At 36.3% G+C, this 17,035-nt stretch overlaps 1 protein-coding gene across 2 annotated transcripts; it reads right to left on the minus strand.

Moving 5' to 3' along the window:
- Positions 1-237: 237 nt before the first annotated feature.
- Positions 238-16,813, minus strand: itgae.2 (integrin, alpha E, tandem duplicate 2). Of its 2 annotated transcripts, XM_024445121.2 has the most exons (31): positions 16,637-16,813; positions 16,427-16,529; positions 16,213-16,295; positions 16,022-16,095; positions 14,803-14,911; positions 14,546-14,644; positions 14,338-14,459; positions 14,053-14,201; positions 10,044-10,200; positions 9,772-9,907; positions 9,513-9,583; positions 9,221-9,347; positions 7,418-7,554; positions 7,113-7,250; positions 6,807-7,031; positions 6,537-6,676; positions 6,175-6,317; positions 5,903-6,054; positions 5,644-5,757; positions 5,461-5,534; positions 5,172-5,307; positions 4,931-5,026; positions 4,720-4,799; positions 4,519-4,599; positions 4,305-4,377; positions 2,030-2,131; positions 1,913-1,939; positions 1,611-1,697; positions 1,406-1,492; positions 1,163-1,273; positions 238-893 (listed from the first exon to the last, which is right to left on the minus strand). In XM_024445121.2, the coding sequence occupies exons 1-31, from the start codon at positions 16,662-16,664 to the stop codon at positions 840-842; spliced, it is 3,315 nt and encodes a 1,104-aa protein (XP_024300889.1). In that variant the 5' UTR covers positions 16,665-16,813; the 3' UTR covers positions 238-839. The 2 variants fall into 2 exon arrangements, with proteins under 2 accessions (XP_024300889.1, XP_042153335.1); XM_042297401.1 differs by lacking the exons at positions 16,022-16,095; positions 16,213-16,295; positions 16,427-16,529; positions 16,637-16,813 and adding an exon at positions 15,018-15,275.
- Between the last annotated feature and the right edge of the window lie 222 nt (positions 16,814-17,035).

The raw sequence follows: 17,035 nt of genomic DNA on the forward strand, positions 1-17,035 counted from the left end.
CTTGCTCTATGTTCTCACTCATCAATCTCAAAATAAAAAAATAAACTTTAACAGCAGCTGAGACTTTATTTAACCTTTTGACAAAGCATGTTGAGATTTATAACAGAAAAATCATGTTTTGCTTTCAAGGTAATATTTTTCATTTAATCTTTGTATTTAGATCTTTAGAGCAAACATTTTAAAACAAAAACGTTGAGGCAATTTACACCAAGGTAAATAATAAATGTACACAAGAAATATGAGTAATATTTTATAGTAAACCTTACCGTATAGAATACTTTAAAAACACAGACATCACAGTGTAAGTCACTTATCTCCATATGTAGAAATATGCAATACGTAACAAAATAATTAACAAATTCAAAACAAAGTGGCTCATCAATCATGTGGCTTTGTCATATTTCAAAGTTCTCATAATACAAACATGAGTCAATTTTAAAAGGTGTGCTATATTCTAATTATGTAATATTTTGTATAAAACCGTACAATATAAAATATTTTAAAACAGTCATCACAGTAGGCTAAGTCAATTATCTGAATATGTATGAATGTACAATACTCAAAAAAATACAAAAAAAAATATTTAACAAAATACTCAAAACAAAGCGTCTCTTGGATCACATGGCTTTATCATATTTCAAAGTTCTCATTAAATCACTCAACAATGCAAATTTCTTATGGGCATTTTGGCTGCTAAGGCTAAAGTTCAGTGGAACACCATGCAGATCCAGCGTGCAGTTGGAATATTGTTTTATGGTAGAATCCCCCAAGTTACACAAGGCTCCAGCTTTCAAAAGGCTAATTTAGCATTCAGCACTTATCTTACCAGTGACAAAGCATCACTCAGCATCCATTGCTATATCCTTTTGATGGCGTCGTTTGAAAAAGCCACACTGCAAGTTCGAAAAGGAAAGATTAGAATAGTGACGCCTTGATACTTTAACCGAAATAATGTACTGTGCACACATTGCAGTCAGACCTGGGTTCAAATTTAAATCTTTCAAGTAGTTTTAGTGTTTGATTTAGCCTGTCTTGAGTGCCAGATTGCCAGGGTTTGCACTTCTACGATTTCTCTATTGGTTCATGCAAACTCAATCAAGCCCAGCTAAAATAGTTGAACATGTATTCGATGTACAAAAACATCAAAAACACTCATTATTACCTTAACGAGTATGACAATGATTATCGCTAGAAATAGAAAGCCTCCAATGGAGCCTCCAATGATGACGGGCAATGATTTCTCCACTGCCAGTTTGATAAACATCACCTCCACCTAGGAAGCAGAACCACAAAGCAGAGCAGACAGAGCAAGATTGTTAAACTTTTCCAATAATAAATATAATTGTTCAACTATTGTATTCAATTATTTTAATCTGACATCTCTATTATTGAATGTTTAACCCACTGATTCCATCGATCTCAATTCCAGTGCTTCAAATCGGTCTTCATCAAATCCCAGAATGGCTTTAGCAGTAATCTTCTCAGATGTACCCTGTAATGATTGATGATGGATGGTCACAACAAAGCATTTTGACCATAAAAATCGTAAAACGTGTAAGGATCTTCATCTCTATATTGCAGAGGAAGTCAATAAAGGTGCATCTACCCACCGAAAACTCTCTGATTGAAGCCTCAGCCTCAACCGTGATTTCCTGTACATCTGTCATTGAACACTGAATGAGATACTCCCCGAAGGCCTGGAGGAAGAACACATATTTACTACTCAAAAGGCAAAATGTTCTCATTATGTCAAAATAGTGACATTTAACCATTGTAGATATAAGTTACTTTGGCTAATATATTTCTTATTTGTCATTTTTTGGCTGACAAATTAAGGCAAATATGCTGCATAATATTTTGATTTCATGAATCATTTTATATTATAGGTGTAATGAGAAAGGATGGAACTCACATTTACTTCTGGATTTCCACATCTCTCCTGGAATCCAAACCAAATGATTATGTCAGGGACCGAATACTGGGTACCAAATATTAGAACAATAGAAATGTCTGGATGTTTTTAACATACCTTAGGTGTAATACTCTTGATTGTAATTTTGGTGTGACGTGCCTGTACTGTTATTGTAATGTTAACACGTATAGTTGCATTGTGTTTGTTCTCACCGTGAAGCTGGAAGGGAGAACATATTTGAAGAAAGATGCAAACATACACATTATAGAACACATTATAGAATTTCCTGATAAAATGTGTGTGCTTGCTCACTTGTCTTGAAGGATAATTTGATTGATAGAATAGGATAGCCTGAACATGTGAAAGTTGGTTTGGTGTCTCTAGCTTGAACAGTTCAACAGTTACTGTTGTTGTTGGTGGGTTATTTTATGCTAATTTGATCTAATTTGAATTGTTATCATTTATAACGTTTTGAAAATGTTCATTTTTTAAATGTTTTTATTTGAAATGGTTAATGAGCAGTAGCATTTGAAGTGTCACTGTGTTCTTGTGGTTGACATCGAATTCATGATGGTTTATGCTAATTTATGCAAATGTTGTTATGGCACACAAAGTATAAATAGCATAAACAATTATGTTATAAGTTGGAACAGTCTGGACATTCTAAAGTTTGTTTGGTCTCAATAGCTTATAGGTGGTTTAAGCACTAGAGTGGGTGGAATAGTAATATGTAGGTACAATTCTAGAGTGGTCTTGCTTTCAGCAAGCACATTAAAGACGCAAACATGCTTTTGTCATGCTTTTGTCACTTCTAGATTAGACTACTGCAATGCTCTACTCTCTGGCTACCCCGATAAAGCACTGAATAAACTTCAGTTAGTGCTAAACACGGCTGCTAGAATCTTGACTAGAACCAACATATGTGTACATATTACTCTAGTTCTAGCCTCTCTACACTGGCTTCCTGTTAAGGCTAGGGCTGATTTCAAGGTTTTACTGTAAACCTACAAAGCATTACATGTACTTGCTCCTACCTATGTTTCCGATATGGTCCTGCCGTACATACCTACACATACGCTACAGTCACAAGACGTAGGCCTCCTTATTGTCCATAGAATTTCTAAGCAAACAGCTGGAGGCACGGCTTTCTCCTATAGAGCTCTATTTTTATGGAATGGTCTGCCTACCCATGTGAGAGATGCAGAATCGGTCTCAACATTTTAAGTCTTTACTGAAGACTCATCTCTTCAGTAGGTCCTATGATTGAGTGTAGTCTGGCACAGGGGTGCGAAGGTGAATGGCAAGGCACTGTGTGGACGAACCGCCCTTGCTGTCTCTGCCTGGCCGGCTCCCCTCTCTCCACTGGGATTCTCTTTCTCTAACTCTATTACGGGGGCTGAGTCACTGGCTCTCTAGTGCTCTTCTATGCCGTCCCTAGGAGGGGTGTGTCATTTAGTGGGTTGAGTCACTGACGTGGTCTTCCTGTCCTGTTTTGCACCCCCCCCCCGAGCTCGTGCGGTGGAGGAGATCTTTGTGGGCTATATTCAGTAAGTTGGTGCTCTGTTGACTCTCTAGTGGTTTGGAGGCTGTGCTTTGGCAAAATGGGTGTGGTTATATCCTGCCTGGTTTCCTCCCTCCCCCATCTCAGCCTCCATTATCTATGCAGCGAAAGTCTATGTGCCAGGGGGCTAGGGTCCGTCTGTTATATCTGGTGTAATTCTCCTGTCTTCTCTGGTGTCCTGTGTGAATTTAAGTGAATTTAAGTAAGTGTGAATTTAAGTATGCGCCCTCTAATTCTCTCTGCCTCAGGACTACCTGGCCTGATGACTCCTGGCTGTCCCCAGTCCACCTGGTCGTGCTGCTGCTCCAGTTTCAACTGTTCCGCCTGCGGCTATGGAACCCTGACCTGTTCACCAGACGTTTTTGCCTTGTCTCGGACTGACTGACTGACTCGACCTCTCTCTCGACCTCTCATTGCTCGGCTATGAAAAGTCAACTGACATTTACTTCTGAGGTGCTGACCTGTTGCACCCTCTGCAACCTCTGTGATTATTATTTGGCCCTGCTGGTCATCTATGAACGTTTGAACATCTTGAAGAACAATCTAGCCTTAATGGCCATGTACTCTTATAATCTCCACCAGGCACAGCCAGAAGAGGACTGGCCACCCATCAGAGCCTTGTTCCTCTCTACGTTCCTCCTAGGTTCCTGCCTTTCTAGGATGTTTTTCCTAGCCACTCTGTTTCTACATCTGCATTGCTTGCTGTTTGGGGTTTTAGGCTGGGTTTCTATATAAGCACTTTGTGACATCGGCTGATGTAAAAAGCGCTTTATAAATAAATTTAATTTGATTTGAACACATTATAGAAAGACGAAAACATTGCAAGCATACCTGAAACTTAAATGTCAGGTCTTTATTCTCAATGGTTTGGTCCGTGAGTTTTACAATGTTCGGTGTGGCCTCCCTGTAAACAACAAGGTAGCAGAAAAATCAAGATGAATTGAATTGAATTGAAATCCAGCATTCAACAGCATTAAGTAGGATTTAAAAATACATTATTTGCCTTGAAATCATCCCTCTCTTGCTTCTTTCAGTCTTAACTCACCCAGTCAGTTGGACCTTTAAAGCATTCTTTATTCCAAAGTGGTACGTCTTAAAATACAAAACCTGGGTGCCACCATTCTCACTAAAAACAATGATAGGAAGGACAAATATAGACAACTTCATTCAAATAAAATACTAAAATGCTACATTTTTACTCAACAAGAAGATCATTTAAGAAGTATCGGTATGGAAAGATTCAAACCATGTTAGGTTTGCTGTGATCTCAGCCTCTCGCATCTCTGATTTCTTGTTCACAAGCTGCCAGGAGATGGAGAAATGTACCTAGGGTATCAAAATAAAAAAGGAGCATGTTGACAGGTCAGAGAAAAAGGACATTTCGATTTTGATGGGAGACATTTAGCTTGAGCAATGCCACTAGGCTGTATTAGTGAAGTCATGGTGGGTATCGGTACCTGGGTATTTTTCTTGAAGACTGGATGTAAGAGATGACACTTCAAATATGAAATATTCTCTTTAACTTGGTTCTCACAAACAGACCCTTCCATTTTCTGTGAATGATTAACAGAACAATAGTCAGTCAGTTGCTGACTCCTTTGTCCAGTCAATGCAACAAAGCTGATCTAATATTTCCAACCCCAAATCTTGTTCTAAGGACTCAACAAATTGATTTCTGTTTCAGTGAGGAGAAATTACCATTGTGAACTTGTTAAAAAGGAGCATGTTGGGATATGCCAGGACAAGTGTTGTCATGTAGGCACTATCCCCAAAGTTGGTCAGATGGAAGTCAATCATCAAGTTCTGAGTCATTCCGATTATGACCATATCCTTGCTGTTACACAAATGACAGGATAAAAAGGACAATAAATCATCTGTTTGGGTATAAAATCAATGACTTATTATTTCCACCTTGTTAAAGATGTTTGTAGACAGGAGAAGACACGATATAGAAAAATAATGGCATTGTGATTGAAAACTAATTTACCTCAGCCTTGAATCAGATAGGGATATGTTTCCCCTGCATTTGTCTTTCACCTCACACTCCTTCTCAAATTGAATCTGAAGATTTCAATTGACAGCACATACGATAGCATAATAATTATTATAATTTAAAATGACTCTTGAACAGTTTTTCATAACTTTGTTGAGTAGGCTACCAAATGCTCACCTTTTCTGTGAACTCTGTGGGAGTACAGAAATCCAGAATGCGGAGAGGTGGTTCAGTGGTATTCAACTTGAAGTTTAGCTTGATCTCTATCGGTGAGAAGCAGTCATAGCAACCCTGAAAGAGAGAAGAAACGACATGTGTCTATCCCTCTCTCATGTGATTAAGTTTCATCAGTAAGTCTTACTGGAGACTGTTCATACTTTAAAATAGAGATTTAAAGATAATATTTGTAATGAATGTAGACGCCTCAGAAACCTACCGTAAAAAACAGTTTGATGGGGTTAAGGCAGTTTGTATCAGAAAGTATAGTGAAGATGCCTTCCCCATTTGCTTTGTCCTCAAAAGACAGGCGCTTTTTGTTTTGACCTGCATCCAGATCTATGTTATAAGATATGGGAAGTTCTTCACCAGCTGAAAAACAAGCCAATCATGGAACAAAATAAGTGATTCAGTAGTTCCAAGAAAATACATCTCCATTTTCTAGTTTATATCAACTGAGACGATGGGTGATGAGAACTGTACTGTACATACGGCCAATATTTCCCCTTTGTGCTTGGAAGCAGATGGCCAGGGTGACCTGCTCCATCTTGGTTTTTGAGTTTGTCTGCGCGGATGTGGGGATGGTGTTAGGCTTCATGGTCAGCTTGGGTTTAAACACGATGACAGGGATTGTTCTGGTAGAAATTCAGAGTTTTGAGATTATTCAGTAAATGAACAGCGCATACACTCTTTAAACGAGCTGCTACCTAGAACCGTAAAGCGAACCCTTAGGGGTTCTAGGTAGCACCTTTTTTTTTAAAGAGCATTCTACTAAATGAAACCGTATACACATATGTGGTGGACATATACAGTACAGGGCTTCCTGGACAAATATTCCTGCTGTCTATACTCACTTCAGGACAGTGACAGTGCCTTGGCTCCCGACACTGATGTAAAGCTGTCTCCTCCTGTCGGCACTTTTTTTGTCAGAGAATGCACTCACAGACTGGCCAAAGTGGCGGAGTTTCATCTCAAACTCTGCAGCTTTAATTCTCTAGAAGTAAGAACAAGATCAACACTATGTGTGATGTCATGTTTGGGATCTGTATAAAGTCCTTTCACTGCAGACATCAGGATCATAGCAAGAGGCTCTTTGTCAGCAAGCTAGACTTCTACTAAATCACCTGAGAGTGGTCCCTCTGAAGTCCTTCTTGGACTCCGTTATAGATATAGATGCTTCCAGAACAGCCACATGTCTCATCTTCCTCCAGAGGAGCTCCAACTGCCACGTCATTGTATCCATTTCCGTCCAGGTCTCCAGCAGAAGAGATGGCCGAACCGAATCTGGCATATATGTAGCTGTCCAGCCCATGCCACTCCCAGGACTCCTTATCAAACTTACCCTGGGCCTGGGACACAACCCTCACAACCATCAGAAAAGTGCAGTTATGAGCACCGAAATACAATTTTACGAGTGCATTTCTACTGACCTGGTTTAGCTTGAAGATGATCACTCTGCCCTCCTCTCCTCTCTGGTGGAAGTACGGTGCTCCTACAAGCAGGTAGTCTGTCTTAGTGTCCCCGTTAAAGTCCAGGGCACATAACACAGAGCCAAAGTAAGAGCCCACCTGTAGAGTGGAGATTTGGGTTATTATTTGTAACCTCCGCACGATGGCAGTAAGCATCAGGTTGTGTACTATTAACAGTGGAACCAAAGATTGATACAGTACCTGTCCAAGTTGATTTCTTAGATTTCTTGGATTTCACAATATATCTGTTATACACATATACCTACCTGGTCACCTAGTAGTATTTCCTGCAGTTTGTGTGAAGTTGCAATAAAGACAAAGACCCCACCAGTCAGGCTGTGACGAGGGGCCCCTGAGATGTACAGAGTCCCTGAGGGGCCCATGGCAGACACAACACTGTAACCTGGGACACACAGACAGAAGTTAACAGAATACATTCAAGAAGGACTGCCAACTTCTGAAGAAAGCTTGGAGTGAGATATGCTATGTGAATTTCACTGCCCCTTGGCACAACCCCAAGAAAGGGCACTGAGAGTCATCCCCCAGGAACATTGTACTGTTTTATAGCTAAGTTCCTGCAATTCTACGTATTTTGACATGGGTTAGGCCTATGACTAGGGTGGATAAAATTTAAAAAAAAAACACAGGTCAGGTGTATTCAGGATGCTTTGAACATTAAATGAACACTCCAAATTCGACGACTTTGTTACTTTTAGATTGCTGGGGGATTACATTTAAAGCATGGTAATATTTTTTTAGGAGGTTTGACACTTTACTCAGATGATAATGAAATGAGATAGGCAAATTCTAGAAACAGTGGGAAGCTTGGAAGCAGGGACTGATCTCTGTTCTCAGGTGGAAGGTTGTATGTGACACATGCTGGGGAGTGTTTTCACTACAACAAGGCTCTGCACAGGAAATGTTCATATTAATGGTTGATGGCAGTGGGTAACCAAATTATATTTTGTCATTTGGGTCAACTCTCACTTTAAAATAGGGCTAATTTCGCAAAATCACCCAACCTTCAAGGAAAATCTAATGAATATAAATGTTCAAGTGGTTTATGCCTACTAGTTGAAGATCCTTGCCATCATCTTTCTTTACATAGACAAAATATGGTGATTTGAGAGTCCCCTCACCATTTCTACCCAGCATGTGCACAACACTAAAATGTCAAAAATTATATTTGATACCTGGAGCATTTAATATCCCATGCTAATTTTTATGACTATTCAAAAGTGCTCATGAATGACTGCAAAAATACAAGTAGGCATATCAGATTTCAAATATGTGATTACACTTTCAAAATTTGTAAGAAGTAGAATAATAAAATGAGTGTGGGGAATAACAGTTGTGTTCCTGTTAGATTACATAAATCTATCCCTACACCCTAACCAAATCATTATGTATTGTCCCCCCTCTAGAATCAAACTTATACTTTTTGGTTGAAAATCTGTTTGTCAAAATGATTTTCAGAGTTACAAATCAGGTCACCCTACCAAACATACTGGGGACTAGTGAGGATTAAATCGACGTTAGTACATGATGTCAAAAGGCTGCATTCTGCAGTAGGGACAGGAGTAACATTGTTCATCAAACAGAGCTCCCATGCTGCTCTTTTTACTGTTTATAAACTCAGAGAAGAACATTTTCTCTCCTGCTGTGGCAAGACAGGACAATGATAGAAGTTCCGCTCGTGATGTTAAACTGCAGGCGCAGATTCTCTGATTTCAAAACGATTTGGAGCACAGTTGAAAACATAACACGCTGACTATCTAATGGACTAATTGGAAAAATATATGCAGTAGTTTTCAATATTTGAGATATAAGAGGTGTGGTGTGAGAAGAGGGACAAATGTGTGTGTCTCGTGGCCAATGTGTGAGAGTTGGCAGCTCTGACCTTCAGTTATGGCCTCGGGATGAGGATGAGGATGAGGATGAGGAATACAAAACAGAAACCTTCACAAACTTTGTGTTTGAAATGGCATGTCCCATAATCTGTCGTGGACAAATTAAACTTTGCGAGAATTTTACTTCTGGATAACCGAGATTACATGTCCATAACTTACCTAAGTAGGAGAACCTTGGCTCTGAGGATGACCCATTTAAGAAGGTGACCTTATTCTCCTTGGGGTGTTTTAAGATCACTCCTCCACTCCAGTCATTGGCCCCCACAGCGCCGAACAGTAAGGACCCCTAGGAGGAGGAGGGTAAGGATGTTATAGCCAGAAGCCAATAAAAAAATAGAGAGTGGATAGAGATACTATTATGATCCTCAAACTGCATCTCATATATGGTCAGACTGCAGACTTTGGCCTTAAACCAACTAGAAAACCAGTGTGTGAAAACCAAACAACTTACATCTAGTGCAATGTGATTACTGAATCCAGCCTCGGCGAGTTGAAATTGAAAGCCATCCCCCTGCTTGATTCCTGGTTCATAAATCGGAGCAACACAAACATTTTGTTATAAAGTGAGTCAGAAATGCAAATTGCACCTTACAGCCTGTCAGTGTTAGACTACCCTAGACCCCTACATTAAATTGCACACATACAGTATATGACGATAATTGGACACAAATGTTAAGGTTACACTGATGATTACAGCCTTTTAGTGTTACCTTCGATTCCTTTGATGATACTGGTCTTTAGCTTGGAGAGGATGCCCTCCAAGGCTTTATAGTCACCAACCAAGAACAGGTTACTCTCACTGTTGCTAATAATCTTCAACTCTTCTATTTTGGTTTGATTACCAACCTGTGATTCATAAATGTACAGAGAAAATCTATGTCTTGACATACCAGAATATGAGCTAACTTTTTAATTGAATCGATTAAACCTGTTACTTTAGTCAGGAAGATGAATTAAAAGATACACAAATGAGAAAACTCACCCCAATAGCAAATCTGGTGATATTTTTTGTTTCAAGCAAGTTCTTTGCTTTTTCTAAATGTGTCTTATCCCAAAGGGATATTGCTCCATCTGACACCACTATCATCATTTTCTTGGAGTCCTCTTTGGACCCATTCTCAGGAACAAAAACATGTTCACTGAAAATACAAATTTAAACAAAGCTCAACAATGTAATGATATTTGCAATCTAAATTATATAAAATATGGGCCTATAGTATGGTACTGACATTGTATAGATAATAGTATGGTACTGACATTGTATAGATAATAGTATGGTACTTACATTGTATAGATAATAGTATGGTACTTACATTGTATAGATAATAGTATGGTACTGACATTGTATAGATATTAGTATGGTACTGACATTGTATAGATAATAGTATGGTACTTACATTGTATAGATATTAGTATGGTACTGACATTGTATAGATAATAGTATGGTACTGACATTGTATAGATAATAGTATGGTACTTACATTGTATAGATAATAGTATGGTACTTACATTTTATAGATAATAGTATGGTACTGACATTGTATAGATAATAGTATGGTACTTACATTGTATAGATAATAGTATGGTACTGACATTGTATAGATAATAGTATGGTACTTACATTGTATAGATAATAGTATGGTACTTACATTGTATAGATAATAGTATGGTACTTACATTGTATAGATACTAGTATGGTACTTACATTGTATAGATATTAGTATGGTACTGACATTGTATAGATAATAGTATGGTACTTACATTGTATACATAATAGTATGGTACTTACATTGTATAGATAATAGTATGGTACTTACATTGTATAGATAATAGTATGGTACTTACATTGTATAGATAATAGTATGGTACTTACATTGTATAGATAATAGTATGGTACTGACATTGTATAGATAATAGTATGGTACTGACATTGTATAGATAATAGTATGGTACTGACATTGTATAGATAATAGTATGGTACTTACATTGTATAGATAATAGTATGGTACTTACATTGTATAGATAATAGTATGGTACTTACATTGTATAGATAATAGTATGGTACTTACATTGTATAGATAATAGTATGGTACTTACATTGTATAGATAATAGTATGGTACTTACATTGTATAGATAATAGTATGGTACTTACATTGTATAGATAATAGTATGGTACTGACATTGTATAGATAATAGTATGGTACTAGACATTGTATAGATAATAGTATGGTACTTACATTGTATAGATAATAGTATGGTACTTACATTGTATAGATAATATAATAGTATGGTACTGACATTGTATAGATAATAGTATGGTACATTGTATAGATAATAGTATGGTTACATTGTATAGATACAATAGTATGGTACTTACATTGTATAGATAATAGTATGGTACTTACATTGTATAGATAATAGTATGGTACTGACATTGTATAGATAATAGTATGGTACTGACATTGTATAGATAATAGTATGGTACTGACATTGTATAGATAATAGTATGGTACTTACATTGTATAGATAATAGTATGGTACTTACATTGTATAGATAATAGTATGGTACTTTACATTGTATAGATAATAGTATGGTACTTACATTGTATAGATAATAGTATGGTACTGACATTGTATAGATAATAGTATGGTACTGACATTGTATAGATAATAGTATGGTACTGACATTGTATAGATAATAGTATGGTACTTACATTGTATAGATAATAGTATGGTACATTTATAGATTGTATACATTGATAGATAGTATGGTACTGACATTGTATAGATAATAGTATGGTACTTACATTGTATAGATAATAGTATGGTACTTACATTGTATAGATAATAGTATGGTACTTACATTGTATAGATAATAGTATGGTACTTACATTGTATAGATAATAGTATGGTACTTACATTGTATAGATAATAGTATGGTACTGACATTGTATAGATAATAGTATGGTACTGACATTGTATAGATAATAGTATGGTACTGACATTGTATAGATAATAGTATGGTACTGACATTGTATAGATAATAGTATGGTACTGACAGTATAGATAATAGTATGGTACTGACATTGTATAGATAATAGTATGGTACTGACATTGTATAGATAATAGTATGGTACTGACATTGTATAGATAATAGTATGGTACTTACATTGTATAGATAATAGTATGGTACTGACATTGTATAGATAATAGTATGGTACTGACATTGTATAGATAATAGTATAGATATTGTATAGATAATAGTATGGTACTTACATTGTATAGATAATAGTATGGTACTGACATTGTATAGATAATAGTATGGTACTGACATTGTATAGATAATAGTATGGTACTTACATTGTATAGATAATAGTATGGTACTGACATTGTATAGATAATAGTATGGTACTGACATTGTATAGATAATAGTATGGTACTGACATTGTATAGATAATAATGGTACTGACATTGTATAGATAATAGTATGGTACTGACATTGTATAGATAATAGTATGGTACTTACATTGTATAGATAATAGTATGGTACTGACATTGTATAGATAATAGTATGGTACTGACATTGTATAGATAATAGTATGGTATACATTGTATAGATAATAGTATGGTACTGACATTGTATAGATAATAGTATGGTACTGTACTGACATTGTATAGATAATAGTATGGTACTTACATTGTATAGATAATAGTATGGTACTTACATTGTATAGATAATAGTATGGTACTGACATATAGATAATAGTAGATAATAGATATAGTACTGACATTGTATAGATAATAGTATGGTACTTACATTGTATAGATAATAGTATGGTACTGACATTGTATAGATAATAGTATGGTACTTACATTGTATAGATAATAGTATGGTACTTACATTGTATAGATAATAGTATGGTATGACATTGTATAGATAATAGTATGGTACTGACATTGTATAGATAATAGTATGGTACATTGTATAGATAATAGTATGGTTACATTGTATAGATAATAGTATGGTACTGACATTGTATAGATATTAGTATGGTACTGACATTGTATAGATAATAGTATGGTACTTACATTGTATAGATAATAGTATGGTACTTACATTGTATAGATAATAGTATGGTACTTACATTGTATAGATAATAGTATGGTACTGACATTGTATAGATAATAGTATGGTACTTACATTGTATAGATAATAGTATGGTACTGACATTGTATAGATAATAGTATGGTACTTACATTGTATAGATAATAGTATGGTACTGACATTGTATAGATAATAGTATGGTACTGACATTGTATAGATAATAGTATGGTACTTACATTGTATAGATAATAGTATGGTACTGACATTGTATAGATAATAGTATGGTACTGACATTGTATACTATAGATAATAGTATGGTACTGACATTGTATAGATAATAGTATGGTACTTACATTGTATAGATAATAGTATGGTACTGACATTGTATAGATAATAGTATGGTACTTACATTGTATAGATAATAGTATGGTACTGACATTGTATAGATAATAGTATGGTACTGACATTGTATAGATAATAGTATGGTACTGACATTGTATAGATAATAGTATGGTACTTACATTGTATAGATAATAGTATGGTACTGACATTGTATAGATAATAGTATGGTACTGACATTGTATAGATAATAGTATGGTACTTACATTGTATAGATAATAGTATGGTACTGACATTGTATAGATAATAGTATGGTACTGACATTGTATAGATAATAGTATGGTACTGACATTGTATAGATAATAGTATGGTACTGACATTGTATAGATAATAGTATGGTACTTACATTGTATAGATAATAGTATGGTACTGACATTGTATAGATAATAGTATGGTACTTACATTGTATAGATAATAGTATGGTACTTACATTGTATAGATAATAGTATGGTACTTACATTGTATAGATAATAGTATGGTACTTACATTGTATAGATAATAGCTGAAGCAGTTATTGTGGCGTTTTCTATCTGTTCAATGTTTTTGACCGTTTCAATAGCTTTTGGCCCGTCTTTCTCATTCAATGACAGTTCAGTTCTGATTTCCGATCCATACTGAACAACAGCAAATTCACACTAAAAAGAAAACAATTTATTTTGTTATCACAATAAAGCATTATCATTCATTTTATTTAATGCCAATTCAAGAGAAAGCACAGTTTTATTGCCAAATCTTTTGTTGAAGTGTGCATTAATGTTGATCAATACTTACATTGAAACACTTCTCCCAAACATTTTTCATCACAGTTGTGATGAAATCTTTTGCCCTTTTAAAGTCTTCGCTTTCAATGCTACCAGATCCATCAAGTACAAATGCAATCTCAGTCCCAGGATCTAAAAACAAAACAGCGATATCGTACATGAACAAAAAAACAAACATGAACATCCCTTCCCTGTATTTGTAATAAATGTAGACCCACCATCCTTCTCATCATGCTCATCACTGTTGTTGTTGTTGTTGTTGTTGTTATTGTTGTTGTTGTTATTGATGGAGATGTTTCTTTCCAGTTGATCTACAACTTAAATTCAGAACATGTAGACATTCGTTACTAACTTTACACTCCATATATGGCTCGGATGTACAGTGTGTTTCCATAGTCTACATTTCCCTATGTTCATCTGAGATCTAACTTTTCAACAGCTGTGTCCATCGGTTCAGTATCATAGGAATGCCTACCTAGCGTGGCAGGATAATACACCTCATGCTTCAGAAGGCCAGACAGGAGTGTACAGTTTGCATTAAGATCCTCATTTGTGTTCTTCTTCTTCCTGACCTGTTGGCAGACCTGGTGAGAGGAGAGCAGAGCAAGTCATCAGGCCACATGGCATACTGTTGAGCAGGATAACTCTATGGCCCGATCAGTTTGATAGTGTACAAGATCATTTGCTTACTGACTTAATCCTCTTAATTCCTGGAGCAACATAGGACCCAAGATAAAGACGATTTGAACTGTACTTAATTCGCTGGACAAAAACCTTTCTTTGAAGATAAAAAATATGATGTCTGAAGTGGAACAGGAAACATATCGGTGACTTTTTCTCAGTCTTGACACATGACACTGTAATGTTCCAGAGCAGTGTATGGTATTTCCTACACCTTGTGCTCAAAAAGCGGATGTGGATGCCTGCGTGCATGCAAGTGTCTGTCTGAACGTGACCACAGTGACACTTAATGGTGAGAACACGACTAATATCTGCAGCAGACACAGTCAGAGTACACTCTCAATAATCTTATCAACAGAGTTTGAGGAAGCATTTCTATGCTAAACTTACAGACAATTATTTATTGTTTTAGACCAGGTGTGGTCTTTCTCTGTGAGTCCATCTAGCAAAAACAATCTAACAGTAGCAGAAAATAATCAGTTACATCGGAAAAAGTGTTAACGGAAGAGTGGGACCCATTTTTCATGCTGAAAGGGAAGTTGTGTGAAAGGCAGACGTTACTAGCATCTGACGCCTACAGAGGAGGAAGCTGTGGCTTTGCTGAGAGACAATTGACTAGGCGACGATTCTGCTGCTACTCTTATGTGATTTACTGCTGTACAAGTACCCAAGGCACCCACCCTGACCTGAAGCCCCCCCCCTAATACTTCACTCCTCACTCCCCATCTCATTTATACACAGAAATGAAATACAACACAGCTCTTAGTTGTCTTGAACTACTATAACTATTTGTCATACAGCCAATATACTGTGTCATCATGTACAAATCATGGACAAATATCATAAAAATTCACGACAATCATGAGTGACTTATTGTGAATGGCAATCATGAGTGACTTATTGTGAATGGCAAATTAAATGACTCAATAAAAGGCAACACAGCAGGTTAAATAGAGATAGAGATATTAAATAAATATCTCTATGAATGTAGAAAACTGTTGTAGAATAAATACCATGTGCCGCTCCTTCTCCCCAGTCAAACTGTTGGTCAATGCCACGATGGGTCGGAGTCCTTTACCTGCATTGGCTACAAATAAAGTTGACTTGGATTCAGCATATGGTTAACAAAAAACAAGCCCTGAAATGTACTAGGATAACTGAACCTACTTCTGAAATGTGTATTAGCAGGAGTGGCATAGTTTACCTGAGATATTGAGTTCTGTGCATTTTTCCAGACCACAGCTGAATACTTTCTGGGGTCTAGAATTTGGTGATGTAACCAATACCCTGTTGAAATTCATAAGAAAACATGGATAAGGAGAACATAATCTAGATGTAATACAGTACTCTAGGTCTATATGACATGAACACAAATTGATTTGACATAACATATAACAGATGATGCCATAGTGACTTACCCAGCTTTGGACTGAACAGTAGTTTGCCCAAATAGTTTATCATCGTTCGGAAAATGCTTTACTGGTTTTGTGAAAATGTTGAAGCCTGCTACTGTGCATATCACTGTAAAACCAAGAAATGTCAGGTCTGAAGCGACAATACAGACCTTTTATCACTCTTTACATGAATTGAATGAATGAATGCCTAATGCTCAAAAACAGAATACATACCAGTTAGCAAAATGTGTCCTCGAATCATGTTTCTAGTGGAACATGTTAGGTCTGAGAAAAATAAACTGCTTAAACCAAATCAGTCTGATGTAACTTGCTTATAACCTAACAAAAGTTTTTTTTATAACTTCTGATATATGCTCTTCCGTACACTGCACATGAAAAAAGTTATTCTGGTGTGCTCAATGCTATGAGGTGATGACATCACAACTTCACTGTCAGACAGACAGACGGTGGGGGTTGTGGGGGGTGGTGGCTCTTGCCTTGTTGTCATGTAAACCCTTGGGTTGTGTAAAAGTATGGGATCAATATCATGCCAAATGTTTTGTGAACACACAGCATGCATTTTGTGTTTGTGTATCATGATCTGTACAATTAAGTTCCAATCCACAAATGCAA

This window comes from Oncorhynchus tshawytscha, linkage group LG14 (assembly GCF_018296145.1).
Source record: "Oncorhynchus tshawytscha isolate Ot180627B linkage group LG14, Otsh_v2.0, whole genome shotgun sequence".
NCBI classification, from domain to species: Eukaryota; Metazoa; Chordata; class Actinopteri; order Salmoniformes; family Salmonidae; genus Oncorhynchus; species Oncorhynchus tshawytscha.

Bases quoted from the DNA above. Each gene is read 5' to 3' on its own strand.
- itgae.2 (XM_024445121.2), bottom strand. From the start codon at position 16,664: ATGATTCGAGGACACATTTTGCTAACTG. The intron at 16,096-16,212 runs GTAAACTATGCC...CTTTATTTGTAG, and splicing joins CACAGAACTCAATATCTCAG to CCAATGCAGGTAAAGGACTC. The intron at 1,940-2,029 runs GTATGTTAAAAA...TTTGGATTCCAG, and splicing joins TCAAGAGTATTACACCTAAG to GAGAGATGTGGAAATCCAGA.